At 42.4% G+C, this 23,727-nt stretch overlaps 1 protein-coding gene across 1 annotated transcript; it reads left to right on the forward strand.

The window, feature by feature from the left end:
* The first annotated feature begins 989 nt into the window (after positions 1-989).
* kdm6bb (lysine (K)-specific demethylase 6B, b) lies at positions 990-23,727 on the forward strand. The gene is made up of 22 exons (XM_083927353.1): positions 990-1,110; positions 3,499-3,634; positions 7,018-7,056; positions 7,608-7,731; positions 9,521-9,577; positions 9,758-9,977; positions 10,070-10,315; positions 10,471-10,590; positions 10,682-10,966; positions 11,247-13,834; positions 14,296-14,422; positions 15,187-15,292; positions 16,030-16,235; positions 17,182-17,345; positions 17,446-17,514; positions 17,609-17,757; positions 17,851-17,965; positions 18,486-18,673; positions 18,825-18,966; positions 19,052-19,178; positions 19,284-19,454; positions 20,947-23,727. Exons 4-22 carry the CDS (start codon positions 7,613-7,615, stop codon positions 20,968-20,970), a joined length of 5,223 nt encoding a protein of 1,740 aa, XP_083783479.1. The 5' UTR covers positions 990-1,110; positions 3,499-3,634; positions 7,018-7,056; positions 7,608-7,612; the 3' UTR covers positions 20,971-23,727.

The following is a 23,727-nucleotide window of genomic DNA, read 5'->3' on the forward strand; positions in this document are numbered from 1 at the left end:
CTCTGGCCTCTCAAGCTGCCCCTTCTCGGTTCTGCACCAAAGCCTTCTCATTGGTCCAAATACCCACATGGGGCTGCGCGTTGACCAATAGAGTTTGGGCTGATCTGGGGCTGTTGCTATGGCACTTCAGAGGTAAAAAACCTGTCAGCGGGCTGCTTCCACCATTTCACTCTCACTCTCGTCTGGCTCCTCACCAGCTCTCCCTCCGTCTCTACATCTCCCCGGGCGCTCAGCCGCAGACTCTTTTATTGGTCGCTGGTGGATGAAATGAGGGAGCGAGTGGTTGTTTTTTTTTTTTTCGTTTTTTGCATCGTTAGCCACAAAGTGTAGTAGAGCCTCCCTCGTGAACTTGGAGCTGTAGCCCCACCTCCCCCCGGTTACCCTGTCACTTGACATTTGAGCTCAGCTAACACTCGCAGCCCGTCTGTCACCATTTCGCTCTGCTCCACCTCCCACTTCACCCAGAAACACACCTGGGTACACGCAGCTCCACCACGAGCCAAGGGAATGGAAGAAAAAAAAAAACACGTAGGCCTATGCATTGTTCATCAAAAATACGCTTGTATTAGTTTTACATTACATCTTTCTCGTTAATTTCGCCATTAAATGCCCTTCTTTCCTGATGATATTGTGGGAAAACAGCAGGTCTGCTCAGCAAGATTCATTTACAGCTGTGGAAATTTTTTTAAATACATCCTCTACTGTACTGGCCACGTTCCAACTATCACACACACACACACACACAGGAAGAGGGAAATAAAGAGCCCCTCCATGCCTCTCTGTCTGCTGATCCCCCTCCTCCTCCTCCCCCTCGCTCGCTGCAAAGTGTGATAGATAAAGAGATTTGCCCCCCTCTCATTGGCTCTCGCCCTTTGATTGGCAGCTTGTCGGCCCGCCTCGCCGGTCTCCGTACATGGATCGGTTTTCTCTCAAAGCCCGAGCATCAGAGAGTGGAGTGGAAACAGGAAGAGGGGGAAGAGGGGAAGACGAGAAGACAGAAGAGGAGAGGAGAGGATCGGGTGAGACAAGGTGGCGAGGAGTGAAAGGAAGGGAGGAAAAGGGGAGAAGAGGGGCGTGTGGACCAAAGAGGACGAAGACAGGAAAAAAGAGGTAAAGGAAGGATTACAGAGGAGCAGCTTCATGTGCTATTTGCTTATGGCTGAATGTAAATACACGCCATGACTACATCTACTGCATTTAGTAGTAGTGTATGTGTGTGTGTGTGTGTTTCTGTTTATTTTCTCTTCTGTGTATCTACACTTATGTGTCTTCTCTGTGTGTCATTGTTCTGAACATTCTGTCTTGGCAGAACATACTGCAGTGTGTGTCTGCAGACTGCTGCACATTCATGCATGAAGCTCACACACGCACGAACACACGCACGCACACACACACACACAGACAAACACATACAGTGCTCACGTGCAGACAGACAGTGCAAGAGCAATGGGAAATGATGAATGCATGCTAGTGAAGAGGGAACTGTTGCGGTTACACTTGTGTTGTGATTACATTTGGGCTCTGTGCAATGTTTAACTGTTGAATATATCAGGCTGTGTGTGTGTGTGTGTGTGTGTGTGTGTGTGTGTGTGTGTGTGTGTGTGTGTGTGTGTGTGTGTGTGTGTGTGTGTGTGTGTGTGTGTGTGTGTGTGTGTGTGTGTGTGTGTGTGTGTGTGTGTGTGAAAGGATGAAGCAAACAGTAGTAAGAAGCCACAGTGTGACTAATTGTGATGATGAACCCTCAGACTCATACCAAACTGTGTCGCATGAGTGTGTGGCTGCACTGAAAGTTCTCTTAAACACACCACAGAGAAAGCTTTTGGCTTTGTTGTGTTTTTATAAAAAATAACGGAAATATTTTACTAATTTTTGAATTGTTAAAATAACATGAATGTGTAGGGTTACTTTCTAACGTACAACTTGCACCCAATGTACAGTATGCTTCCAGTTGATATGATTGCCAGCTTAGGTTGACACCTGGATGTGCAATTCTAGGTTATCATTCCTCACACAAACCAGCTGTCTGACACACACACACACACAAACACACACACACACACACACACACACACACACACGTGCAGCCTTCTTCAAACCTGTTAACCTGCCTGTCTTTGTTCACAATAAAAAGCTGTACATTTTGCTTTTTCTTTTGATAAAGACACCCCTCTTTCTTGTTCTTGACCTTGCCTTGGTATATTCCAGTACCCCTCAGAGGGCTGTGCTTTATGGAGCATACACCGGGAGAAGCTGCTATTACAGAGAGGGAGAAGGGGATAGAGCCGAGGGGAAGCGGGGCGGCTGTAGGGATGTTATTTTTAGAAATAGTGATTGATATTTGGCTTGTACTGTACATTCTGTCTCTGCGACCGCGGCGCTATTTCAGACCTGAATTCAATGAAATCACACATCTCTGTACGTTGTAGCTTCTTGCTTCTCCTCCATCTGTTCCCTTCATGCATCTGCTCCTTGTGTTAGCTAGCCTAGGAGCCACCAGAGGCAGGTCTGGTCTGCTGCAGCCCATCCTTCCTTATATGGTATAGGATCAGTATCCATACTACTTACACACACGTGAACACACACACACACACACACACACACACACACACATACATGCACACACAGTCTCAGCAAGAGATGCACATCTGAAGTGGTTCACTGCCACTAGCAAGCAGTTCCAGTTACTAGTGTGAGGTATGCAAGAATGTGGCACACTGTTGATTTGTCCAAATGAGGACACCAATTGGAGTTTATTTTCAGAACTGCAGCAGCTCTTCACTAAACGATAAATATTTTTTGTGTGTTGAGTGTTTAATGGTTGCAGATAGAGAAAAGAAGATAGGAATGCAGAAGTATACATTCAATCTCTCTCCCTTGCCCTCCTCCCTCTGTCTCCCTCTCCATGTCAAAAGCACACACACACACACACACACACACACACACACACACACACACACGCAAACACTCCCCTCCTTGCTTGAGGCCTTGCTCCCAGCTCTGGACTAAATGATATCATCGGTTGCCAGGGATACACGGACACAGCGTGCAGGGAAAAGGGAGGGTGAGGCATAGGCAGAGCCATACATATAGCCTGAAAGAGAAAGGAAGAGGCTGGGGTATTGGGTATCAAGGAAGAAAAGGAGCCTTGTTGAAACAAGTAGTGAAGACAGCAAACAGCAGGGCCACGAAGAGGAAAGCCAGGAGAAGGGAAAGCCTATCAGTCTGTCAGAGGTTACTGGCCCATCCTTGCTCTCCCTTATTTCTCATATCTAATTTCATTCTCTTCCTTTGTCTAGTCAGGTTTGCAACAGTGCAAATGTGTTGTGTTATAGGAAATGAGAGGATAGAGAGAAAGAGAATGGCAGCAATGGAGGAGAGATACTGCTGCCCTTGATTTGAGACAATAAAACCTTCCTGTCTTATACATCTGTGCACCAACTGACTATGGTATTTCCTCACTCACTCCCTCTACTATGTGTGTCTTTGTGTGTTTGCCAGCTAGCGGAGGATGAGCATGTCTATTTAAAGGGATCTGAGACTGCACGGGTTGGCTGTTTTGCTATTCCTGACTGACAACACCATCGAATTTGGACCAGAGTCAGTCTACCCCATTTCTCTCAGTGCTCATTGCAAGGTTAGTTACAGGTTTACGTACACAGACATACCCACACACACACACACACACCGCCGGTTTAACCTACCAGTAGGCGTAAAGAATTTAAAGGTTGCATATTGTAAAAAGTGAGATTTCTATGTAATATTTCCAAAGTGTCGCTCGGTGCTGTTACAGTCCCCAGCTGCAATGACGGTGCAGGAACACCGAAAGCGCAGATGCAGAAGAACCCGAAACACTGACCAATCAGAGCAGACTGGGCTTTTTCAGGAGGGGGTCTTAAAGAGACAATTAATGAATACATGTGTATTCAGAAAGACAGTATGAGAAGAAAATGTGTTTTTTGAGTATTATAGCATGTATGAACTTGAAAATAAGCATGATATGGGCCCTTTAAGATTTTATCAGGAAAGAATCATTTGTGCACAAATATTTCACTATACAAGTCCGGAACAGAGTTGTAGCATTGTGACATTTAAAGGGGCTGTAGGCAAAAAAGATGTGTGGAATTGCCTCTACATGGTTCTCACAAACCAATCACAGCCACATGCACGTGTGACTGGGCCGGCTATCAAAACGACCTACAGCGAAGCTTGGAATACAACACACACAGAGGAAGAGTGACTTCATTCTCAGCTCTTGCAGCCATTACTCCTCTGTATATTTACACACAGTAGCAAATATTGGTTTGCAGCTATATGAATGTTATGAATGTTGAGCACAGCTCCACACCATTATACTGCACTGTTTGTATTGCACATTGTACCCAATCAGCAACTTAACCCCTTTTGCACATGACATCATTTGGCCCGTGAGCTGAATTCCAGATGTATAAAATTAACCCTACGCACATGGGTTTAATATTGGAAGCACAGAGCCATTGTTGCACAGATTCAAATTTAAGCTGCTCCTGACTGACGGCTCCTCCTAGAACAATGTACCAACAGTGTGCAACAGGGAGGGTCTACAACAGATGGTTTATCTGCTGTCAGTGGAATGGTGTTCAACTACCAGCAGGCTCAGGGATAAAGGTCTGGTAAGGAAAATTGCAACACTTGTGTGTCTAGAATGTCCTAAAAGCAGTTCATAAATTGTTGCCATTTAGCACATAGTGACAGCGATGTGGCATACACATAAGCTGTGATTTTGTGGCACAAAGAAGAGGTGATAAAACCCAAGATCTGTTTTAGCGCCTGTCTCTTTAAGCTCCAATCCTGAAAAGGCCAAGTCTGCTCTGATTGGTCAACACTTCTATTGTTACTGCATCTGGGCTTTCTGCGTCCCTTCACCGTCATTGCAGCTATCGAATGACTGTAACAACACTGTAGCAGCACTTTCTACCTATATATAATAAACATACAGTATATATTCTATATGGCATAAAAAGCTCACCTTTTTTTTTTATCAGTATGGGACCTTTAAAGCAATGTATTCAGAGGTTATTGCAGAAGCTCAGAAAGCTGGTCTCTCAAAAAGCTGTTTTAGTGGAACAGGAGGTGATGTGGGGATTAGATTGGATTTAACCAGACATGCTGTGTCTATCGCACAGCTTTATGTAGCAACTGGTGGCACACTGTGCTATATGTTAGAAAAAAGGCATGCGGCCTTAATTGACCGTGTCTTTGCAGTGTAACATCGTCTGTACATAAAGGCCTTTTGTGTCCTTTTCCTAAAATAAATCCAAATGCAGTTGACTCTCAATAGCCAAAAGCAATAGCAGGGAGACGTCTGGCTTCAGTTGCTCTAGCAACTGGTAGGAAATGGACTCATTCAGCACTCACAGAAAGGTTATTACACATCTGCAACAGTCTAAGCACAAACAAACCTGTATGGAACAAGCTTGTAAAATGTACCACAAGGGAAGTGGTAAAATGTTGCACAGCAGTTCTTCATAGTATTTATAAATAGCTGTGGGAAATGAATGCATATGGAGGTGCAACCTTTCAACGGTACAGAAAAGCTCTCTTCAGCATGCAAATCTGATCTTTACAAGGTCAGCTCATTACAACATGGTATACTGATTGCTCGAGTGTTTGGCAACAGCAACAAGACTTCTTTTCTGTCCATGGATAAATGAATGACTGTATTCAACAATGGAGATGGATGGAGAATAGGCAGAGGAGGTTAAGGATTAGAATTTGTGATAAAGCAATAAGTGAAAGACTTGATACTATATATAGTATATATACAATATTGCAGACACAAGCAGCCAAGAACCTTGCCTGGTACAGTGGTTAAGGGATGGGAACAAGAAACAATTCCAAATTGCCTGATTCATTGGAACCGTATGGCTCAGTTCCTTTTATTGATAAATGTTTTTCTGACAGATGCGCGTTGCAAACGATGATACCAAATTCATGTCAGACAGTGCTGCAGCTTGTTATGTCTGTAAATTCTCAACTCAGTAAGGGTGGAAACACCAGCAACATACTAAAACATTTTTCTACGCAACATGGGCTTACATTCCAGGAATACCGTGTATTTGACACTTGAGTGCCACTGCTTCCCAATGGAGCAGAAAATCTGTTACCAAGGGTAAATATCCTGTGTTATAATAACATTTGCACCACACAGGCAGGCTTAGCAGATTTTTTGTCCTTGACTAAGACAACCTGAATGGAAACAAATACATTACAGATATTCTCTCTTTTCATCTACACTGTGGTCAGCCTCTACTTTTTTCCACTCAGAAAATTGATCCGGAATCAAAAAAGGAATCGATAAATAATTGGACCCAAAAGCAGTATCGATAATGGCACTAATGTCAATAAATTCATATCAATTCCCTTCCCTACAGTACTCAGCAGGTAGCTATATAACTCAGTGTACTTCTGGAAGTTGGTGTACTTGAAGCAAATAAAAGTAAGAAGCATCTATGTCCCGATCCAGCAGCTGACGATGAACTGGAAGATGGGTGCTGTTGATTTGAGACACATTCAGATTTGAAGTAAAATCCTCCTCACCACTAAAACTAGAAATGACCAAGACTGGTCAGAGAAATACAGACTTATGGCTTTTACTGTAAGATGAGAAAAAATTACAGCACCCCACCCTGTTTTCTCTTTCTGTATCTCTCTGTTGTTAAAGTGAGGTTGCCATGGCCCTTCGTCTTGGTGCCATGTTTTTTTTTTTCTATCACTGGAAGGCCACTGGCTGTGGTGGCTGCTGGGAAGCAGTGATTAGAGAGAGGCTGAATGCACAATGCAGCTCTGGCTGACTGATGATATGACCGCTGAACAGATACAGTGCAGCAGGAAATACAGCATGAAGAAATATAATTTACCAGAGATACACAAAATGACACTATGGTCTCGATGTAAATCAAAGACCCAGGAAAAAAACAGAACAAAAGCAATTATTGTGTGTGTCATTTAATCATTGTTTCTCTATCTTTTTGCTCTCAGGCGAGAAGTGGAAGGCTTCCCAAACCCAGACCAAGACTGGTAACATTTGTTTCTGTGTCTTTACCTTGTCTGTGCACCCCTGTAGCGTTGTACTACAGTACTACTACATTTAAGCAGTTATGTGAAGGTAGAGATAATTGTCAACTCTATTGTGTGTGTAAATGACGCTCGGCAGTTACTGCAGATGCCACAGATAGCAAAGTGATGAAGATGCACAAATCCACATTTTGACTGCCAAAATGTCATAAAACCCTGAATACATCCATGTGTGATCCTTTTTCATTAGTGTCCACCTGCTGCAGTAATTGTATTTTACTTATTACGTGATTACACAGCCCTTCCTGTAGGCCTTTTTCAAAGGAATCAGTTAGTAGAGCAATCCTCTGAATAAGCATCAAGGAACTAAAGCTTCACTGGTGGGCTTTGTCATTGCATCAGCTTAGATCTGATTGGTTGAAATTGGCAGCACTTCCACATTGCATTTTGTGTAGTCAGACATTCTTTAAATGCAAGGTCATATTTATTTATTTGTTAATTTTGTTATTCAAAACTGTAGCAGCGTAACGCATTAAACATCATCCGTGTTTCAGGCTGCATGTATCAACCAGCAGAGCTGTACTCTGGCCGTAACACATGGCACTCCTACCCAGCTGGAGGACCTAACAGAGGACAATGGGCTCCTGTAAATGGTCGCCCATGGAGCCACACGGAAAGGTCAGCAGCACCATCACCATCACAACCCACAACCCCGGACAATGTCAGGAGAATCAGGTCTGGAGATAGTCCGGAGTTTCTCTTTCACACATGCAGCACACAACTGGAGATTCTCCTTGTCAGATGGGTTCTCACTTACTGGAAACAATGTTTAGTTTAGGCAAGGGAGGGGGCGCCTGGGTAGAGCGGCAGGAAGGAGGACACGATGGCAACATGCCGACAGAGCCTATTTGGCATTAACTAAAGAGTCTCTTGCCATTCTTTAAATTTGTCTGATGATTTTGGTGTTCCCAAATCTCGTTGTCTCTCCAGTTTCCATTTTCACTGCCTCTTCTCCACTGTCAGAGGTTTGCTTTTTGATAGAAACATCATAAATACGGTCATTTACTCTCCATGAATACACCGGAGAATGAGCGGCGGTGTTCACACATGGGCTCACTAGGAGATTTTTGTACAAGGGAGTTGGGAGGGTAAACCCAGTTTGATGCCAGGTCCGAGTTGCATTGACACATACAACCCTGTTGGGTAATGTCTAGATAATAACAGGTTTGCAGAGCATGTGTGGAAGGCACTGAAGTGTCTCTACAGTGTTGGCTTTTGATGCTAAAAGGACAGTAGTCCATTCACAGGTGCATGCATATTATTTTACATGCAGTGGATATAGCCTCTTTCGTTTTGCATCATGCATTATGATCTTTAGACACCATCCAATACAGTAAGCTTCATTGAAGTCACAGGGGGCATTGCTTTCTGTAACAGTTAAGAAGGCAGATACAATAGGAACACCTCGAGAGTTGGGAAATAAACTGTCTGAAGCCTTCCTGAAAAGAATATAAACTCAATGGGAGTGAATAGTGTCACAACTTGAGGCTTGAACTTTCCCAATAAGGGTCACTCCAGCAGGTGGGACTCCAGCCTTTGTTGTCTGGGTTGATTCAAGATGAGCACCACTCTAAGGGACTGACTGATTAACTGAAACTGTGATGAGCGTATTCATGAAAAGCTCTTACTTCAGCTGCAGCTGTGAGCAGGAGCCTCATCTGCAGTTTAAACAAGCAAGACTCTGCTGAATGAAACCATAACTTCTTCAGCTGCAGCTGAGAGAAGCCTCAATCGAACTATTCAGCTACAGCAGCCGAGGGTGGCTCTGATGAATATGATTGTGTCTGTAGCTGACTGATTGTGGGATTGGAAATAGTCATAATTGTGACTGATAAAGAGATGTGACATATACACAAAACTATAAAACTCTTAGCATAAAGCTAACAGGTTTTGCACTGAACATGCAGTATTGTAGGACGTATCAAAATGTAATCCAATCCATCTGAGAAATAGCACCACAATTCTCTTTTCAAGGACAAATTAAAGACTTCAATATGCATGTTTTAATGACAAAATCTAAATGACTGTGTACTCTCTGCATGGGGTAACACGATCCTTCAACCAGAAGCTCTTCATTAGAAAGCTACGCAAATGAACTCCATATTCAGTTAGGTCAAATAATTTACTGCTACAAAAGTCTTTTTCTAATAAGGTATTTAAAAGCTGTCACTAAAAGTTGCTAAAAATAAATGCTTCCAAAGTAACATCTGAGTGCTGCAAAATGAGTGATCATCAACAAGGAACAACTTGATTTAGATTTTTAAAAAGAGCTTGAACAAAAAAGTATGTTTGCATCAAGGTTCAGAGCTCCCAGGTTTGTTAAAATCTCTTATGAGCTGTATATTTTCAACTCTCAGCTGTATACCTGAGAGACATACATATTCTGTATTTTTGTATGTTACTGCAGATGCCAAGGAGGGCGCATTCAAACACATATTCCACCATCCAATCGTCTTTATAATAGGTGAGTAAAACAGTATAAATATCATTCATACATAGCGTTGTAAATACTTATAGCACAGGTCATCTTTCTCAGATAAGTTCTGTACCACAATGCATTTGTTACTAAACCTCTTGGATAGTCAACTTCACTTGCCATTTGAGCTGATTGTCATCATTTGAGCTCAGTTTGTCTTTTGCTCAGGGGGGAGAGAACAGTCAACCATGTCCAGGGCAAGGGTATCTCTAAGGGCCACAGACAGCCTCTGCGTCTCTGGGATGACAAAGAGCAGCCGTTTGAGGCCCAGAACTGGCACCACAACTCTACACGTTCATTCCACAACAGAGCTGGCACCAACAATGGTTATCTAACAGGACCAGGAGAACGCTACACAAACTGGGACAACAGTGTCAGCAACTCTGTGGTGAGACCCGCAGATCCGGAACAATATTACTCTCAAAGGAGTTCATGTTAAAACTAGAAGTATGTCATCATTTGATTTCATTTGACTGTTAGCATGGAGGTCCTCGCCTGCATCGTAACAACAGAGAACTCCAGTCCCCACAAGACAGATGGGCCCCCTCAGACTGCCGCAGGAGCTTTCCAGGCAGAATGATAAACAACAGACCAGGACCCTGGAAACGGCCAGCCCTCAACCAGCGGCGAGACCAACTGCACCAGCACAGTCCACCTCCACAGCATCCTTTATCCCCTAGGGAAGAGTGTCCAGCCAAGAAAAGAAGAGACTCTGGGCCTGATCAGGTAAAGTTTTCTTTGCGTAGCACAACAAACTTTGATTCATTTGTTAAAAAAAAAAATCTATTTATGTGTACACAACCTTTCATTTCTGTGCAACAGTGCCACCCCTTGGTAGAATCCCATCTTGTATGACAACATATTTATACTTCTCTGTTTAGTCATCTCATCCTGGATCAAGGCATTTACCTTTACTTGCCCAGGCTCCATCACCACCTCGCCACCACCGCTGCAACCAAGACGACTGGAAGCATCTTAGGACTTCAACAACACAGCAACAGGTACGCTTGTATAATCAGTAAATGATTACTAAACCATGACATTGAACAAACATCAGTTGTTGATTTCCATTACTGGTTTTGAAATTTGCAGGAAACCTCCAAAGTGCGAGCTGGAGGACACAGCTTCAGTAACAGTCACCTAGTGGCTCTGAACCAGAGTTGTGGCAGCAGACCGCCGCATCATGGAAACAGGGGGAAGGTCGACAGGAAAGTCTCATCTTCACCAGCAGACCACACTCGTGTGCCTTACAGCCACCAAAACCATCATTACCACTATCAACGGCACACAGGCCACCCCAGAGCCCAACAGCACAACACGCAGCTACACCCTCTTGAGGAAAGGGACTCACGGAGCCATCACCACAAACAAAGCACAGTGAGAAATAAACATTTAAATAGCATGAACATAGAAAAGTCTGTCTAAATAAACAGGTAGAGTGTGTTATATTCAGTTTCAAAAGCTATGTTTATTAATGGACCAGTACATGGAGGTAGCAAATTAGATATTTCAACTCTTGATTCCTTTTCAAAAGCTATTTTCGTGCCATTTTACCAGGGAAATTGCTATTGTATTAATAGTATCATTAATGTGGGTATAACAAAAAGTGTCCTGTCCCTGAACAAAAGTCCAAACAGATGTAATCCTCATTTTGCAGGAACCTCAGCGCTCTCATCAAAAGAGCAATTCAAGGGAGCCAGCCTTCTCCAAGTCTTCTGGTGCAGACTCTCCTCCGTATTCATCCCTCAACTGTAGCCCTATAAAGGGATGTTCTACTGCCAGCAGTCCACATGCTCCGTCCAGTCCTTCTTTGTACACAGTGGCCAGTGGCAGGACAGATCCAACAATCACTCATCAGTGTAGCCCTGGCCTTAGTGGGCAGCAGAAACTCCAGGGAAGCCCTTATCACACCTCAAGACCTAGCATGACATCTACTACGTCTCTCACATCTCATGCTGTTCCAAAATCCAGGTTTTCAGACGTCAAATATAGAGAAACCGCGCAGCTCCTCTGCTCACGACAGGCCCCCCACAGCAGATCAAGAGCGAGCAAGCCGGAGGAGTCGGAAGAACACAAAAAAACAGAAAAACTGGTGAAAAGTGAGAGAAAGGGTGAAGTCCAAAAAACAAACAGAAAGGGGGAAGAGAGAAAGAGGCGGAAGAAAAAAGAGGAAAAAAGGTTGGCCGAGAAAAAAAAGAAGAGGGATAAATCAGCAAAGAGGGAAAGGAAGTTAGGCTTGAAAACTAAAGTCACAGAGAAGGAAATGTTTACTTTTATCTCTACTTCCAACTCTTCAGGAGAGGCCAAAATGAGTAAAGCGGAGATTACAACTCTATCCCCAGTGAATCAAAGCCAGGCACCACCCAAACACAAGCACAGGGAGAGGAGTGGACGATCAGAAAGGACACACAAGCCACCCACAAATACTTCTCATCCCAGCTGCACTTCATCGCAGACATCCTCAAAATCCGAAAATCACATAATGCCCAAGAAGAACCGCAGTCCCACAAAACTCGCTTTCAAGGAACAACTAAGACAGTCTCTTCCTAGGAACACCAGCCCTAACCAGACCAGCAAGAGGCCCACCATCCACTCATCCCGATCTGAACACCGACCAGGAGCGAGACCTGATGACACACTTCCCTCTCTTTTATTTAAAGCCTTAGCACCTCTCACTAAAGCATGTTCCATTGGCTTAGAGCAGCCCATCCATGGCAAAGAAGTTGGGCAGGGTGGGGTTCTGAACGCTCCAGACCTACAGCCTGTGGGAAATTTGAGGGAAATGGAAGACAACCTTGCGAATACTCCTCCTGTTCTCAGCTGGCAGGGATCTCCAGTATCAACTCTGGGAGAAGAGGAAGAGGGGCTAGAAAAGGGAGTGATGATTAGACCTGTCCTCCAGCCCAGCCCCACCCAATGCTTCTCTCCTCTTCCTCCCGTCGACAGTGAGAGCACGGATGATATTAATAAAGAGCCTCGCAAAGGTACACCGTATGATCATTCTCACGGTGGCACGTCTGAACTCTGTGATCTACCTTTTGAAACAGAACCAGTTTCTGAGGACGAAAAGGAAGAAGAGGTGATCGGCAGCGGGGAAACTTCTGGCTCTTTTCTCCGTGAGCTTCGCCACCATAAAACAGGTCTGGATGATATGTTCAAGAGCCTGGCCACCTTTCTCGGGGGTCAGAGGATCACATGTCGAGGCGGTCCATTTGGAGGACCTCCTGCTGGAACCACCAGAGGAGTGAAGTTCTCCTCTTCCCTTGAATTGGGGCCAGAGATTCACGAGCATCAGGATTTCTCCCCCAAATCAGACCCTACAGCCTCCTCCACACCCGGTAATCAGTCACCAACACTCACTGGCTCAGACACACTTTTGAAATCTCACCCCCCGACACATCTGAGGGAGCCTGTCACGGGTTCGCTGGTGCTTGAGAAGCAGGATGAATTTGAGAACAACATAAAAGAGAAGCAAGAGGGCAAGGGTACTGAGATCCTCGCTGAGAGAACAGAGTCATCTCTTTTGGATGGGTCACTGAGTGCAAAGCTGAGTCTGACCACAACACACACAGCCTCTTTCACCAGCCTCATTACTGTCTCTACCAAGCAAGAGAGAGGATGCAGCGAAGAGACAGAACGCATAGGTACAAACAGAAAGAGAAAACAAAAAGCTAAGGATGGAGGGAGAGAAGGGGAGATCAAGATTAAGATAAGGAGGGAAGAAAGCAGCATCATCTGTCCTAAAAACAAAGCAAATGAAATTAGGGATTTGAAAGAAAGGGATGTTTCGTCCTCTGTGCTCGTCATCTCAACAAAGTCCACCAAACATCTCAAAGTTGGAAGGAAGGGTCAAACCCCCAATGGCAAACTCATCCATAAAGAAAAACTGGACATGGAGAATGCTGAGGTAAAGGCAGTAGCGGAGAAAAACATCGAAAATAAGATATCCTCAGCAGCCGGAAACACAAATACCAAGACCTCAAGCTCAGCGTCAACAATCGATACATCCAAATTATGTGTGTCTACACCGGCAAGTAAACCTCCCTGCTCGGTCGCGCCAGTTGACCCGCTGAAACTGAAAGCATTGTCCATGGGCTTGTGTAAGGAGCTAAAGATCCTCTTGATTAAACTGGAGAGTGCTGGAAGGCAGACATTCAACGTATCAGAGTTGGAGGAACAAAAGAGAATCCCACTTTCCAAGATTAGCATCAAAAACACGGGCGCAGAAGTGATCAGAGCTTGCAAGTGAGTACTCTGGCATCTCACTCATTTATACTGCTTTTACATCAAAGTTTGTGTTGACAAAATTTGTGGTTGTGTCTAGATGGTAGCCCTAGATTTGAGAAATATCTTGCGAGGCCCATTTCCTGATGACCTACAGTAACTTTAACCATTTGAGGTCCCCGAACTAACCTCAACCATCTAACCTTAACTATCCAATATCAATGCTTTATAAGGCTTTATAACACACATGTAGCCTTCAGACCTGTGCAATCCAGCTGAGCGTATTTTTATTGAATGAATGCTTTGTGTGTGCCTGAAGTATTTATTCTGTCTGTTTATATATAGCCTATATACATATATGTATATATATGTTGTATTTTTGCTTTTATTGTTATTTGGTGCTGGGACAAACAAATTTCCCTCCGCGGGGGATCAATAAAGTCAAGTCGGTTCAATTTTATTGCTCTGTCATCTTTTTCCAGGGGAGCAACGGTGAAGGGGAAATTCAAGGAGTCCTTCCTGCTTCCCGCCTTCTCTGTGAAACCTAACATTGCCACCGAGACCCCCATTCCTCGAGAAAAGCTTAATCCTCCTACACCAAGCATCTACGTGAGTCCACACAGATTGGCATAATCGACATGATCCACTACAGCAAGTAAATTCGTTAAGTACTGAATCCTGACGATGTGTTTTTAGCCATGCTAGAGGCATGGTTCTAGGGATGGCAATGTCAGCCGGTCCGTTGTTCCATCCCCTTGCTCCCAACTGAATTATCTTGATAGCTATCTGATGGAATGGCACACCATTTTGTACAGTGCTTTATGATACCCTCGGGATGAATTGTAATGAGCTCAGTGATCCCTTAGCTTTTCATCTACCACAGAACTTTTAATTAGTCTAACACTTACTGATAAATTCTCACAATTCTTATGACATTCCCATCAGCCTCAGCTGTGCTTTCTGTTTAGTGCTAATTAGTAAATGCTAGCATGCTGACGCGCTAAACTAAGATAGTAGAATAATAAAACACGTAACATCATCATGCTAGCATAGTAGCAGCACGCTGCTGTTAGCATTTAAGTACAGCCGCAGAGGGCTCCTAGCATGGCTCTAGACTCTTAGTTTTGTTGTCATAAAGTATGAATAAAACAGTCTGTAAATCAACAGCATAAATCTCTGAATCATATAAAATCACTTAAATTATTTCTTGGATTGTCTTCTCGATAGCAGCAGAGAGAGCTGCCTTATCATACCTTGTTTCAGGACATCTACAGGTTACCAACGCACTGTCAGTATTTTTCATTTGTTTACAAGAAAAATTAATTCCTTCGCTGCGTTCAAATGTTCATAATTATTCTGGGTTTCTTTTGCAGTTGGAGAGCAGGAGGGATGCCTTCTCTCCAGTTCTGCTTCAGTTCTGCACCGATCCCAAAAATGCAGTTACTGTAATCAGAGGCCTTGCTGGTTCCCTCCGCCTTAGTAAGTTTATACACCACACTCATCACAGCTAATCTACCCCACTCCAGTTACTCTGTTTAGATCAACAGAATTGATCAAATTCTATTCACCCTAAATGAGATTTGGTAATTAGTAACACAATGCCATTCAATAGGGCCTTTTGTTCATTGTTTGTGAGATACAAGGAGGCATTGATTATTCACATATACATATAGCATATTATAAAACTGTGGGGTTTATTTTAGATATATTTTTGTATTGTATTAGATGTATTTAACACAGGACATTTTTAGACAATTTTATTTAGTAATGGCCCTTCTGTACCCTGAATGGATGCTGCATCACCGTGAGAACAATATGCCAATACAGCACCACATTCTCACAGTCACATCACAATTGTGTCTTTATTATCCGTATTTGAATGCCGGCCATAATGCAATGTCTGGGCCACTAGTCCTGTAGGCTGTACTATGATCGAGGAATGTTACTTTGAATGTGTTTGCATATTTCAGTGTGTGTATTTCACAATCATCCAGTGTAGATAAACTATCTTATTTCTATTCCTAGACATTTTTCTCTGTCATACGTTGATGTATATAAGTATATGTTAAGCTTAGAGGCAGAAGATGAATACATGAATATGATATAACCTTTTTAACAACCTTTGTGTGCTTTATAATCCCAATGCCTTGATAAATTAGTAAAATACAAAGAGTGTGGAAATTCTAATTTATCTGTTTACTCCTTCCCTATGTGAGACCTTGGACTGTTCTCCACCAAATCTCTGGTGGAAGCCAATTCGGAGCATGCAGTGGAGGTGAGGACGCAGGTACAGCAGCCCGCTGATGAAAACTGGGATCACTGTGGTTCGACGCAGACGTGGCCCTGTGAAAGCAGCCGCTCACACACCACCATTGCCAAATACGCTCAGTACCAGGCCTCGAGCTTCCAGGAGAGCCTGCAGGTAGACATTTTCCCACATGTACACACATGCACACAGATAGTTTAATATTTAGTAGCTATTGATATAATTCATTGACTTACACCTGCCTTAACCTCATTCAGTAACCGCATTGGTACGAACAGATTTGTTCTTGAGTGGCTTGTACAAGGAAATTACAAGAGAATTTGTGGCAATCGCAGATCACCAATTTTCTCTTAGAATTTTCTCCAAGGTATGTTTGAAATTCCTGAGCGGTCCATACCTATCGTCTGATTCATGTACAGGCAGTCTGCCTTTCTTCACAGGGCAAAAAAACTGAAAAAACTGAAATCATAAATAATTTGGCCTTTAAATGTGATGCAAAATCATCTTTCTAGACACAATATCATCATCAGAATGAACAGGTAGACCATTTTCTACCTCTGAACAGGTGGCACTGAAAAAACTGAAACAACCAAGTTTTTGTCCATTTAAGAGAGTTACTGTAGGTGAATCCAACTTGATCCTCTCCAAACTCCACAAAGGATAAGAATACAAAAATGTTCTTACGTTAGGGTCATTGTGCATCAAAAAAGAGCACCAGAGAATACATATTATATGCATTAACTGTGGGTTTACTTAGATAAATAACAAGTGGGCTGAAAGTTTAGCCTTCCTTTGTATCATCTCGTATAATGCCTCTAGAGCTTTCAGTAGGTATCAATAAGTTGTTTTTGATGCTGCTGGAAAAGAGAGGCAGATACTGTCACACAATGATATGCATTACACAATATATGCTATTAGAATACAGCAATAGAGAAAAGCACTGCAGTACAGTTAATATAATCAACACCCATATTTCCATTACTAAACATCCCTGTTACTAGTTTTCATATTGTTGGTAAGTAATTATGTATTTCACATAATTTTTGTCCAGGACTAAGGTTGTAGTGTTAGTTGTGACTAAGCTCCTGTAGATGTGTTATAGGAGGAGAAGGAGAGCGAGAATGAAGAGGAAGGAGAGCAGGCTTCAGCCACATCAGCCAACACAAAAGCTGCTCTGACTTTAGCCAACATGAAAGTCTGTCCTGCCTCCAATTCTGCTACCGTCTTCAGCAAAGCCCAACCTGCTCAAGCCAATAGCACTCCCAGGTCAGCACAAAACTGCCACCTGTCTGTACAAAGAATTCACCCATTTACTTTATTTATTTATTTAACAGGGACTCAACTCAGACTTTGTTCTTCTCCCCAGCTCAGAGCAGAAGTCAGCCGGGAAGATTATTAAATTTGGGACCAATATTGATCTCTCTGACCCTAAAAGGTGAGATTGTTAAGTTCTGCCCGCTCAAAGTGAGCCCACTGAATGTGCTGGTCGTTTCACATTCACCCTCAAATGCTTTTATGATGTTTTTAAGGTGGAAGCCCCAACTGCAGGAGCTGCTGAAACTGCCAGCTTTCATGCGAGTGGAATCAGGCAACAACATGCTCAGTCACGTAGGTCACACCATCCTGGGCATGAACACCGTCCAGCTCTACATGAAGGTGCCAGGCAGCCGCACGCCAGGTCAGCATGCGTCTGACAACTCAATTAGCCACTATTGAACCTCTGATGAAGGACGTTGTTGAATGAATAAACTGACTGACTGCTTCTTATCAGGTCATCAAGAGAACAACAATTTCAGCTCAGTCAACATCAATATCGGGCCTGGTGACTGTGAGTGGTTCGCTGTCCATGAGCACTACTGGGATGCTATCAACAACTTTTGTGAGAAGTGAGTGAAGAGGTTGTTTACAGGGATTTCAGGCATTTACATATTCATATAATACTTAATTCTTACCTTTCTTCCCTCCAAAGTCCCACCCTCTTCTCCCTACCTGACCTCTGACGCTCCCTCGACATGTGCGCTGAGGAAATGCTGCGTTCGAGTGCAACGGGAAGTCTGAAGTCTCGGACTTTAAACTAGGCACTCGAACGTAGCATGAGCAGCTTAAGTGAAACTTTTTTATAAACTCATTTTATTTGGACCAAATAAAATGATTGGTCAGACTTTTACCAGAAATATATGAGAATTGAATACTGATGAGTTTTAACACCTGGTGGACTTATTTTACATTTTATTGGGCCCATTGTCTTATTAGGAGCATTTTAAGATTACAAAAGAAAAATGTTAAAATGCCAGAGAGGTAAAAATTGCTTCAATGAAATACATTGTGCACATTTCCACCTGGACAACTTCTCTGACTCACAAATCATTACTTGCTTTAACCCCTCTGTTGTTGTTGTTCCTTCAGGCATGGAGTAGACTACCTGACAGGGTCCTGGTGGCCAGTCCTGGAAGACCTCTACCACTCCAACATTCCTGTGTATCGCTTCATTCAGAGGCCGGGAGACCTGGTGTGGATTAATGCGGGGACTGTGCACTGGGTCCAGGCAGTGGGTTGGTGCAACAACATCGCCTGGAATGTGGGACCACTCAACTGTAAGTTACCATGAGGACCGTAAAACTAGGGGAAATGCAGCAGCTTATAGATATTCAGGTGTTCTTTGTTTCAAATTACTACCTAAATACGCTGTGTGATGTGCTGCCTACTTTCAGGCTCACTACTGTTTGTGTGTTTTTGCTCTCCCAGCGTACCAGTATCAACTCGCCCTGGAGCGCTTTGAGTGGAACGAGGTGAAGAAGGTTAAGTCAATCGTACCCATGATCCACGTTTCCTGGAATGTGGCTCGCACCATCAAGATCACTGACGAGGATACCTACAAGATGATCAAGTAAACAAGATGTCTCCCAATGTCTATGTGTGAGTGATGTGTGAGTGTTTACATCTTTCACTCTCCGCTCCTCTGTCTCCCTCAGACACTGCCTGATGCAGTCCATCAAGCACATCCAGATTCTCAGAGAGCAGCTGATGGCTGCAGGGAAGAAGATCTGTTATCAGAGTCGTGTGAAGGACGAGCCAGCATACTACTGCAACGAGTGTGATGTGAGTCTCTCTTCCCATGGCCTTTGCTGTTTGTACATACACGAGATAACATATTTGTGTATGTGGTGATGCATTACAAACATGCCCAAACCTGTCTGTGTGCAGGTGGAGGTATTTAACCTGCTGTTTGTGACCAGTGAGAACAGCAGTAAGAAGAGCTACGTGGTGCACTGTGAGGACTGTGCCCGAGCTAAGAGCCCATCACTGGCAGGAGTAGTGGTGCTGGAACAATATCGAACGGAGGAGCTGATGAGAACCTACGACAACTTTACGCTGGTATGTCTCACTTTATAATCTTGTACATTAACAGTAATGCCAGAGTAGCTTTTAGAAAGGTTAGGAGGATAGACCGGATACAAACCGGACTTTATATTTCTGCATCTATATCACATTGACGTTCTTTCACAGTGTAAATGTGCAGGGCTGCAAGCAAACTGAAAAAATATATCACACATTACATATACAAAAAACTCAGATATGATTGAGATTTTAAAAAACTGCTTACTTTGTAAAGTAATTTACGATTTTAGATAGATTTCCTTTCTTCGAATCAATATAGACGTGTAAATCAGCTTCAAGAGACGTGGCGCCTGATTACAAATGGTCATACATTACAGTGAATACTTAGTTTACATTATAATAGAGTGGCGAGGTCCCGCCTTTGTAATTCTGGTACATGGGACCTCAATATGAATATGAATAAATATAATTTTACGGCCCCGTTTGAGTTGTGCCATGAATTTCACATATGTTGTTTGTGGTTTTTAAAGTTATTTTTAGTGCAAAAAACTATGATTTATCGCAAAGAAGTTTGATAGTGGTAGGTTTTTGTGTGAGGTCACTTTGTCTCTGATATACATCACCACCTGCACTTGGTACTCTGGTACGGGCATGGCGATATCTCTGCTCCACTTCACTGCTTTTTTCCATGGGTGGGGGTAATAGCATTCAAAGGGGTGAAAACCATTACAAGTCGAGGCATGTGGAGAGTTTTACTTACTTTACTTAAGGGTGATGACGTGACGTCACAAACGGGGCATGATATGTAGTTGTTTGATATGTGTTTTCTCTACAGCCTTAAACTGAACAATTGCACAAAAAAAACGGTCAAACTCTTGACATGAAAAATGATCATTTAAATCCAAAAACAACATATTGTAGCATCCCTCAATGATCAGATGGTGAGACCTTATCCAGTTTGTTGCAGCTTTATTTCCGGCTGAACACGGAATTCTGTGGGCCGTAGCCAACGCCAAAACAGAACAACAAATCCTCTCTAAACTCTCGCTCCTTGCTTATTTTTCGTCTCTCAACTCCCGCTATTTTACCGGCCACCCCCCCTTTTGCTCTCAACCAACTACAGGCTTCACAACATCTCAGGGATTCACTCGAACAGTGACAGTGCACCTCCAGTTGATGTGGAGTTAACATCGTTAGTAGATAGTTGCAGATCTCAACAACATCATATATACCTTCCATTTCAACACTATAGTGTCACATTTAGAGTGATACATGATCACACAATAAAATGGAAAATACAAATAATAATAAGTTATGATGTTTTTTAGATGCATTGTTTGAATTTGTTCTAATTCATAATTATTTCAAGAGATTCTGCATTTTTTAGTTTGTGTTGCAAAACCTCTCTCTCTCTCTCACACACACGCGCGCACACACACACACACACACACACACACACACACACACACACACACACACACATACAGCTTTTTCAAGTCTGTCTCTTCTTCTTTTTCTCCCCCTTCAGTCTCCATCACCCTCTTCAAAGTGAGGACTCCTCCCTGACGTCTTTCAGCCATAACCAAAACTCTAATGGCAGCACAAATGTTGTCTTCAAGGCAATCTATTCCTGCAAACACTCTCTGAATCAGCCAATCACGTTTACTCAGTATTGTTTACATCACACAATAAGGTATGGATACTCAGCCAATCCCACTATAGCTCACTGTCTTCCCCATACCAGCTGCTGATTGGACGGGTGTTATGAAATAGAATGACTAGACTGGTACTTCTCATGAAAAGCATTTCAGATATGTAAGAAAAAAAAAAGTAGATGAGCACTGTTAGCACTGAAAATCAGGTTCTATGTTCAACGGACACTGCTGTGATTCAAAAGCGTCAAGTAGCCGGTTCTGTGTGTAAATTCAGGTACTTTTATGCAAATTCAGTAGAACTTTTTTACACCAATCTAGTTATTCTATATGTCCATGAATTTGCTGTGATTCTGTTGTACCAGCAGGGGAATCGCTTCACAGGAGAAGTAGCTGATTGTCACATTTGGCATCGTATTGGTTCCTGTTTTTGTTTGGTATTCAGGTAAATGCTGACATTTGTAATTCCTGTCTGTATACTCTTTGAGGTGCTATACCAATCTAATTTATTCTCGCTAGATACTTAAAACGTTTTACCAGCCTAGAAGTACACCACATTGGCCTTGCAAACTGTATTTATAGGAGAGGAAATTAGAGGATTAAACACACAAATAAGGATTTATGTACGTATTTAGAAAAAAATGAAAAAAAAAAAGAATCAAAAATTTTTCCCTAAAATACGGGTTTACTAGAGGACTGATATGGTTTTATTCTTAGTTGGAAATCAAATATATAGATGGAAAATTTGATTTGATTTTTTTTTTTCAACACACCCAGCTAGAGAGTCGTTGGTGTCGTTTCTATGATACACCTGGAAAACAAACATGGTGTCGTTTTATTTTATTTTTGGAGTGGGAACAGAATCCCAGTTTGATACCTCTTTTGTTGCTATGTTCTTGTTTCTAGATGACAGAGAAAATAAATAATTGTAAATTGTGAATGAATTTATTGGATACACAGTGGTGTGCATAGACGGCATTGATGTGGGTGTCAATGAAGTGCCGGTTACAGTTTTTAAAAAAAAAAGGAAAAATGTCCAAAGAGACACACAATCATAATCTTGTAATGCAAAAGCCAGTGAGGCCAAATAGACGAGCAGACTGACCAGACTTCATCGTTTTCAATTTGCCCTATGCCCCCATCCATCCTGATGAGGCTGCGTGCACTGCCAGGGAGTGGGTTAGGTTACTGTATTCCCCGTTTATCATGTTAAAGAACACGTGAATTTATTTACTTTCCCGACATTCACGCTGTCCTTCAAAATAAAGGGTCTCATGTTGTTGAGGCTACATCATCTAACCTTTGGCTTTAAAGGAGCTGAACCCGAAACTCTGCAAAATAAATGTTGGCTGGGTTTGCCTCCACGGGGCTCTCGCAGATCGTTCCCCAACACGCGAAATACTGACGTATTTTCCACGACCAGCTATTAAAACAAAGTCAGATTACAACACACACAGAGGGAGAGTGACTTTATTCTCAGGACGCCATTACTCCACTATATCTTAACTTAGCAAATATTTGTTGATTGCTATATGAATGTTCTGAATATTGAGTTCAGCTCCTTTAAATGTTATATATTATATATTATCATTCGAAAGTCAAGTACGAATACAAGCTTTTCATCCTACATCAAATTGAATTAGTGCACTGGACTGTATTCACATGCATTGATTTGGTCTCATATTTTCATAACTGCTGTAAAAGAATTATGATGAAATCCCAACTAATGACAACCGTCACATTTTAGCCCTGCCCTCATTAGTCTGTGCACACCCTTCACTGTACATAATGTATCTGTTTTAAGGTTTACTCTGAGACTTGTGTAGTTTTGTTCTCAATCAAAAAATCTAATTTGTATATGGTCAAATTTGTCCACCTCATTTGTTTTTGTTGTTGCTGTATTATAATACACCTTAAAAATATCCTGTCTCACTCTAGTTTAAATGACTGCAATGGGAATTTCTTCCCACTTTTATACCTCTTTTCTGTTGTCAGTTTCTGTTTTTTGGATTACAGAGAAAATTGTAAATTGTGACATTATTTATACTGTACATGGTTGTTTTCCTACATATTTATTGCATATCAAAGGGTACTTCACTTGATAAGGGGCTACAAGGTATTTTAAAGTGTAGTATGGTCATAATGTGTGGATAGGGGAAGTGCAATCAGGGGGCAGTTTGATTTTCATGGTGCTAGACCCCTCCTTGCCTCAATGCCCCCTAATTGAACATTATAATGATACATAAACATACTGTAAGTCAGTGACACTCAAACCACCCAGTTGGTGCTTCGAACCATTTTAACACAGTTTTCTGGTAACAGAAACGGAATGATGTCTTTGTACTGTATGTAACAGATAAATACAAGATCTTTTTAATCTTTTTTTCCATGGTATGAAATTCATAATCTTGTGAGGCATTAGTGGTTTTATGATGAGCGTTAGCAGTAGTTGTAACTCTTGACATTTTTGCAGAGACTTTTAGGGATGTGACTTTTAATGACCTCGAGGTTTCGTTTCTGTGTGTCTTGTCCTCATTATTAGTATCATTTGAAGGATATAATAATGCTCTTTTTCCTCTTGACTTGTTTGATTTATGCTGCACTTATTGTTTGTTTTTTAAAAAAAAGAACTCACATAGAAGAAAACCTGAGCCAGA

The sequence above is a fragment of the Echiichthys vipera genome (genome assembly GCF_963691815.1).
Source record: "Echiichthys vipera genome assembly, chromosome: 14".
Classification (NCBI taxonomy): Eukaryota; Metazoa; Chordata; class Actinopteri; order Perciformes; family Trachinidae; genus Echiichthys; species Echiichthys vipera.